The sequence below is a fragment of the Cebus imitator genome, unplaced genomic scaffold (assembly GCF_001604975.1).
Source record: "Cebus imitator isolate Cc_AM_T3 unplaced genomic scaffold, Cebus_imitator-1.0 Scaffold776, whole genome shotgun sequence".
Taxonomy (NCBI): Eukaryota; Metazoa; Chordata; class Mammalia; order Primates; family Cebidae; genus Cebus; species Cebus imitator.
The window spans coordinates 385738-393549 of NW_016108091.1; the positions used below are offsets into that span (position 1 = coordinate 385738).

The following is a 7812-nucleotide window of genomic DNA, read 5'->3' on the forward strand; positions in this document are numbered from 1 at the left end:
TAGCACCACCTTGTGGCCCTTGAATAGTTTGTTTTCCACTCTGCTTTGTAAAGAGACATGGTGCTTTCTCTCCAGTAGATAAAATTGAGTAGCATGTAAGGTGTATTACTCAGATTGCTATGCCGAGGAAACAAACTTGGGCCTTGGAGTTTGAGGCTGCAGTGTGCCGTGATCGTGCCACTGCACTCCAATCTGGGTGACACAGCAAGACCCAATCTTAAAAAGAGAGAAAAGCTGCTTGGTAAGAGTATAAAATACAGGTAGCTTTCATATTATAACCTATTTATTAAGCAATTCCCTTATTACACTATCCCTTATATTTCTGTCCTCTTGCTTCTCCTGGCTGCATTCCCTAACCTTTTCCTCATAACACATCTTTTCACTTTCTACATAAGGCTTGTTATCCTTAAGCTCAGTTTTAGAGTTCTTCACTTACCATTTTATCAGATTTGTCTCCTGACATGCCCCCTTCCCCTCCCTGTTGGTTCAGAGGTTTCAGTGTACAGTCCACTGAGTTGCATATAGAGCAGTTTACTTTCACTTAGCTGCGTATTTGACATACTCCTTTATTACATGTCTCTAATGAAGGATTCTTTATTCCAGGGCACAAGTAGCAGGAAAATTGTTATAGGGTGTGTAATTATAGCTATCACATAGTGAGGAGCATTGCACTGATCCCTTCATGACTGAGGTGACTGACAGCTGAGAATTACACAGTATGGGCAACCATTCATCACTGTGCAAGCGCATTTAAAGAGCTTTCCTGCTTCAGGTTTGTTAGTGGCTATGCTATTTTTACTCCTGAATAATCTCTAACAGAATTATTTGTTTCCATATGGGACAGATCCCTGATAAGGTAATACACAGGCTGGAACAGATACAGAATATGAATAATGTCATTGGATTTAGTGAATATAACTAATAACAAGAATCCTTTTTACATAGAAGGAAAATGTACATTAGTGACATCCCTGTTGCAGACATGGCTCACATTTGCAGTGCTACAGCAACCATAAAAAGTTTGATAACCCAAAACACTGAAATGGTTTCTTTCATAGTTGGACCCTGAACGTTTTTTAAACATGAGGACCCAGCCATGCCAAAGCATTGCTGCTCACCTAGATAAGCAGGTTCCGGTTGATAGCCCCAGAGCTATTTCTCACACCAATGCTAATAAACCGACGAGTTACTAATGCGTATATGGGGTTTCTCAGGCTAATAGTAGCTGGCCAGATGCTGTGGCTCATGCCTATAATCCCAGCACTTTGGGAGGCCAAGGCAGGCTGATCATGAGGTCAGGAGTTCAAGACCAGCCTGCCCAACATAGTGAAATCCCATTTCTTTATTTTATTTTATTTTTTTAGAGAACTCCTAAGTCTCAGAAACCCCATTTCTACTAATAAAAAAAAAAGAAGAAGAAAGAAAAGAAAAAGAACCTGTGTCGATTCATCAGATAGGCAGTGCACCTGAGATAGCACTCTGGAACCCAGATTTTCCCTGTCCCTGTCTGATACTTTGGTAACATACACTGACCAGCTCGGTCTGTATCTGTTCCTATGTAATCCCTACTAGTGAACTCACCTAGTGCCATGGATTTTGCTGAGCATGGACTTGTCAAATACTCAATACTTATTAAGTTCAATTTCTTTCTTTTTCTTTTTTGAGACCGAGTCTCACTCTGTCAACCAGGCTGAAGTGCAGTGGTGCGATCTCAGCTAACTGCAACCTCTGCCTCCTGTGGAGATTCAAGCGATTCTCCTGCCTCAGCCTCCCAAGTATCTGGGACTACAGGCGCCCACCACCACACCTGGCTATTTTTTTTTTTTTTTAATATATGTTTGTATTTTTAGTAGAAACTGGGTTTCACCATGTTAGCCAGCATGTTCTTGATCTCCTGACCTCATGATCCTTTCACCTCAGCCTCCCAGCGTTCTGGGATTACAGGCCTGAGCCACCGTGCCCAGCCTATTTTTTTTTTTTTTTGAGACAGAGTCTCACTCTGTTGCCAGGCTAGGGTGCAATGGCCCCATCTTGGCTCACTGCAACCTCCACCTCCTGGGTTCAGGCAATTCTCGTGTCTCAGCCTCCTGAGTAGCTGGGATTACAGGCACCTGCCACCATGCCCAGATAACTTTTTTTTTTGTATTTTTAGTAGAGATTGGGTTTCATCATGTTAGTCAGGCTGTTCTCAAACTCTTGACCTTGTGATCTGTCCACGTCGGCCTCCCAAAGTTACAGGCGTGAGCCACCGCGCCCAGCCCAGAACCCAGTTTTTCTAATAACCAGTCTGTGCTATTTTGCAGCTTTGTAAGTGGATTTCCTAGTGTCCAGAGAGGGAACTAACTTGATTTGTTATGAGAAGAGCAGCATTTAAAGTGAAATTTATCTGCAGAAGATCAGGATTCCAGCAGTATCTAGTGTTACATTTTCTAGTCCAGTTCCCCATTAGACTGCACATTGATTTCTTTTTTGTTGCTGCCTCTCATAAATGAAATTAATTTGTGGTCTGTGCCGTAATGTGAAGAACCAGCGGCTTTCTTTCCCTGCCCCTACCCTCTGAGTCTTCCCATCTTAATACAGGCTATGTGGAAGGAAAAAAATAATCTCCCATTACTCAAAACACAATCTCAGCAGGGTATGTTTTAAATATATCTGTAGCTTTTATCTATTTTCACAAACACAAAATGAAACAGAATGAATGAAGCCACTGAAGTGTCTTTCACCTTTCTCTGTAATTGTAGTCCCTTTATCTGCCAATTCCTCTGGGGTTTCTATGGAAACAGCAGCATGCAGATGATCTTGTCACGTGACTGGAGTGTCTCTATATACGGCACAGAAGAATCCAGATGGCAAGAGCTGTCTTTGCTATCCCTACATCTACGGTTTACTTTGCCGAGCAATTGGCATCATCATTTAGGCTACCACCTTTCTATATACATACTGGGTTTGGGGACAGCAGCGAGCTTTCTTGGCTAAGATAAAAAATGAGACCAGGTACAGTAGCTCATGCCTGTAATCCCAGCACTTTGGGAGGGCAAGGTGGGAGGATCACTTGAGCCAGGGGTTTGAGACTAGCCTGGGTGGCAGAATGAGGCCCCAACTCTACAAAAAAAAAAAAATTTTTTTTTAAGATGGACTTTCACTCTGTTGCCCAGGCTGGAGTGCAGTGGCGTGATCTCAGCTCACTGCAACCTCCACCTCCCAGGTTCAAGCAATTCTCCTGCCTTAGCCTCCTGAGTAGCTGGGACTATAGGCACCTGCCGCCACACCTGGCTAATTTTTGTATTTTTAATAGAGACGGGGTTTCACCATATTGGCCAGGCTGGTCTCAGACTCCTGACCTTGTGATCCACCCACCTCGGCCTTCCAAAGTGCTGGGATTATAGGCATGGGCCACCGTGCCTGCCCCAAAACATTTTTTTTAGTTACTGGTGCATAGTGTCATGTGCCTATAGTCCCAGCTACTCAAGAGGTTTAGGTGTAAGGATCACTTCAGCCCAGGAGGTCAAGGCTACAGTCAGCTGAGATGGGGCCATTGCACTTCAGCCTGGGCAGCAGGCTGTCTCAAAACAATGGGAGAGGCTGGGCATGGTGGCTCACGCCTGTAATCTCAGCACTTTGGGAGGCCAAGGCAGGTGGATCACCTGAGATCAGGAGTTCAAGACCAGCCTGGCCAACATGGTGAAACCCTGTCTTAAAAAAACAAACAACAACAACAACAAAAACAATGGGAGATATATTTTTCAGGTTTAAGAGAAGAGTAGTCTAGGCATGGTGGCTCACACCTGTAATCCCAACATTTTGGGAGGCCAAAGTGGGAGGATCACTTGAGCTCAGTAGTTCAGGACCAACCTGGGCAACATAGCAAGATCTCATCTCTACCAAAAAAGTCAAAAATTTAGCCAGGTGTGGTGGTGCACACCTGTGGTCCCAGCTGCGGATGAGGCTGAGGCAGGAGGACCTCTTGTGCCTGAGAAGTGGAGGCTTCAGTGAGCCGTGATTGCACCATGGCGCTCCAGGCTGCGTAATCGAGCAAGACCCTGTCTCAAAAAAACAAAAGACATAAAGACATGAGTGAATAGCAGGCCTTATCCACTTTTCAAAATCTTGGTCACAGATAAAAAGACAAGACTTCTTATCTTGTAATAGATGGCTCATGCCTGTAATTGCAGCATTTTGGAAGGCCAAGGCCGGCGGGAGGTCAGGAATTGGAGACCAGCTTGGTCAACATGGTGAAACCTATCACTATTAAAAACACAAAAAAATTAGCTGGGCATGGTGGTGGGGATGCCTGTAGTCCCAGTTACTTGGGAGGCTGAGACAGGATAATTGCTTGAACCCAGGAAGCAGAGGATGCAGTGAGCTGAGATTGCACCACTGCACTCTAGCCTGAGCAGCAGAGTGAAACTCCATCTCAAAAAAAAAAAGTTTGAAATTACCTGTTAAATCCTACATCAGTTCAATTGTTTTGTTAAGATTTTTGTTTGTTTTTTTGAGACGGAGTCTCACTCTTGTTGCCCAAACTGGAGCGCAATGTTGTGTTCTTGGCTCACTGCAACCTCCACCTCCTGGGTTCAAGTGATTCTCCTGCCCCAGCCTCCTGAGTAGCTGGGATTACAGGCACATGCCACCGTGGTCAGCTAATTTTTTTTTATTTTTAGTAGAAACAGGGTTTCACCATGTTAGCCAGGCTGGTCTTGAACTCCTGACCTCAGGTGATATGCCCGCCTCGGCCTCACAAAGTGCTGGGATTACAGGCGTGAGTCATCGCTCCTGGCCAGGATTTCTTTAAAAAATATCAACACCAATAGCTCATGCCCTTAATCCTGGCACTTTGGGAGACTGAGCCAGGCAGGTCACTTCTGGCCAACAGTTCAAGATGAACCTGGTCAACATGATGAAACTCCATCTCTACTAAAAATACAAAAATGAGCCGGACAGGGTAGCCCATGTTTATTCTATCATCACTGCTACTTGGGAGGCTGAGGCAGGAGAATCGCTTGAACCCAGGAGGCAGAGGTAGCAGTGAGCTGAGATCATACCACTGCACTCCAGCCTGGGGACAGAACGAGACTACATTTCGAAAAAAAACAGAAAAAAACAAAGAAGAACAAACAAAAATATAAGTACTATTGACAGTAGAAGTGGCCCTTCTAGTCATGTTTTCTTTAACAAACATGTACTTTAGATGGAGAGAAGGGAACAGTAAAGCCCAGTCTTTGCCATTCATTTCTGTGCAAACCAGGACTGGCTGATACTACATATTCCAGATGGTAAGATCTTCTTGTCTTTTCTTCTCTCTGTTAGATTCAGTTATCCTGTTACTGTGGTAGCCTTGCAGCTCTAATTTGCTAACAGGGATCTGATAGCTAAAGAAGAAAGCTTTGCCAGTCACGATGGCTCATCCCTGTAATCCCAGCACTTTGGAAGGCCGAGGCCAGAATATTGCTTAAACTTAGGAGGTGGCTGCAATGAGCCGTGATCGCACCACTGCACTCTAGCTTGGGCAACAAAGCAAGACCCCGTCTCAAAAAAAAAAAAAAAAAGAAACAAAAGAAAAAAGAAAGGAAAGAAAAGCCTTTGCTCCAGATGTAGAGCAGTCTGAACTCATTTGTCATGATTTCTTCGGGATATTACTGCCAAGCAGGTTACAAGGTGAAGTCAATGTGACAAAAGGAAATTGGGCTAAAAGCTTCCTGAAGCCTTTTGATACTAAGCAGTCCTCCTTTTGATATTTAACACCCATGAGCATAAACTCCTGCCTTAGAAGCCACCACGGAATTTTTTTTTTTTTTTTTTGCCTTCGGTTAACAATTCTGAGTACCCATAGAGCCTTTTACTATTTGTCAGCATTCTAGAATCATCAGTATGGATTGTCAAAACTTAAGGGATATTACACTTTGCATATATCCCTTTTTTGTTAAATGTTGTGTGCATCCACATATTTTTTTTTTTTTCTTTTTTAGATGGAGTCTTGCTCTATTGCCGAGATCTTGACTCACTGCTACCTCTGCCTCCCAAGTTAAAGCGATTATCCTGCCTCAGCTTCCCCAATAGCTGGGATTGCAGGCACCCACCACCACGCCTGGCGAATTTTTGTATTTTTAGTAGAGACAGGATTTCGCCATGTTGGCCAGGCTGGTCTCAAACCCCTGACCTCATGTGATCCGCCTGCCTCGGCCTCCCAAGGTGCTGAGATTACAGGCATGAGCCACTGCGCCCAGGCATTTTTTGTTTTGTTTTATTTTGTTTTTTGAGACAAAGTCTGGCTTTGTAACCCAGGCTCGAGTGCAGTGGTGCAATCTTGGTTCACTGCAACCTCCACGTCCCGGGTTCAAGCAATTCTCCTGCCTCAGCCTCCTGAGTAGCTGGGATTACAGGTGCACCCCACTACGCCCGGCTAATTTTTGTATTTTTAGTAGAGACGGTGTTTCATCATGTTGGCCAGGCTGGTCTTGAACTTTTGACCTTAGGTGATCTGCCCTCCTCAGCCTTCCAAAGTCCTGGGATTACAGGCGTGAGCCACCTTGCCCATCATTACTTTTATATTCTTTTTTTTTTTTTTTGATGGAGTCTCATTCTGTTGCCCAGGGTGGAGTGCAGTGGTACAATCTCATTGCAACCTCCGCCTCCCAGGTTCAAGTGATTCTCTTGCCTTAGCCTCCTGAGCAGCTGGGATTACAGGCACCTGCCACCATGCCCGGCTAATTTTTTTGTATTTTTAATAGGATGGGGTTTCACCATGTTGGCCAGGCTGATTTTGAACTGGTGACCTCAAGTGATCTGCCCTACTTAGCCTCCCAAAGTACTAGGATTACAAGCATAAGCCACTGCACCTGGCCTGATTTATATATTAATTCTAATGATAATGTTTAGTCTAAGATGGACCTGACAAACCAGGCACAGTGGTTCAACAGCACTTTCGGAGACTGAGGCAGAAGGATTGCCTGAGCTTAGGAGTTTAAGGTTACAGTGAGCTGTGATCTCACCACTGCCTTCTAGCCTGGGCAACCGAGCAAGACCCTGCAAAAAAAAAAAAAAAAAGTGAAGAAAGAAAAGAAATATATATTGGAAACTAAAGTCATTTCCCATAACTTAAAGGGGTTGGGCTATTTCCAGTTGAATATAGTTTCTGCCTAGTTTGTTTTCTTCTGCCTTTTTTAAAGCTCATCTTTGGGTGAAAAATTGCCGGGAACTTCTGCAGTCCAGCTACAACAAACAACGCTTTGATCAACCTTTAGAGACTTCAACCTGGCTAAAGAATTTCAAAACTACAAATGAGCGCTTCCTGAACCAGGTGACTAGACTCCTAGAAGTTGAGTGCTAGGTAGTCTATATGGATTCTGTCCTGCCTGTGCCCTGAGTACCAACAGACTATGGAGGCCTGATATTGGAGTTGGAATAACTGTATCATTTTTAATTTCTTTCTTATGTTTTGCTTACAGTGGGCTTGCAACTTGAAACTCATTTATTCATGTGAAATAAAGAGGCAGCCGGGCATGGTGGCTCACGCCTGTAATCTCAGCACTTTGGGAGGCTGAGGTGGGCGGATCACCTGAGGTCGGGGGTTCAAGACCAGCCTTACCAACATGGAGAAACCCCATCTCCATAAAACATGCAAAATTAGCTGGGCGTAGTGGCACATGCCTGTAATACCAGCTACTCGGGAGGCTGAGGCAGGAGAATAGCTTGAACTGAGACCTGGGAGGCGGAGGTTGCAGTGAGCCAAGATCATGCCACTGCATTCCAGCCTGGGCAACAAGAGCGAAACTCATCTTAAAAAAAAAAAAAAAACTTGCATTTGTGTTTGTG

The 7812-nt window shown here is 44.4% G+C and overlaps 1 protein-coding gene across 1 annotated transcript in view; it reads left to right on the top strand.

Moving 5' to 3' along the window:
• The first annotated feature begins 2787 nt into the window (after window positions 1-2787).
• The window catches only part of LOC108297151 (28S ribosomal protein S29, mitochondrial-like), a 6538-nt gene continuing 1513 nt past the window's right edge, over window positions 2788-7812 (top strand). Inside the window, exons 1-3 of the mRNA XM_017519788.2 lie at window positions 2788-2806; window positions 5217-5273; window positions 7167-7297. Of these exons, the coding sequence (XP_017375277.2) occupies window positions 2788-2806; window positions 5217-5273; window positions 7167-7297 (207 nt within the window). The remainder of the gene's footprint in view (window positions 2807-5216; window positions 5274-7166; window positions 7298-7812) is intronic.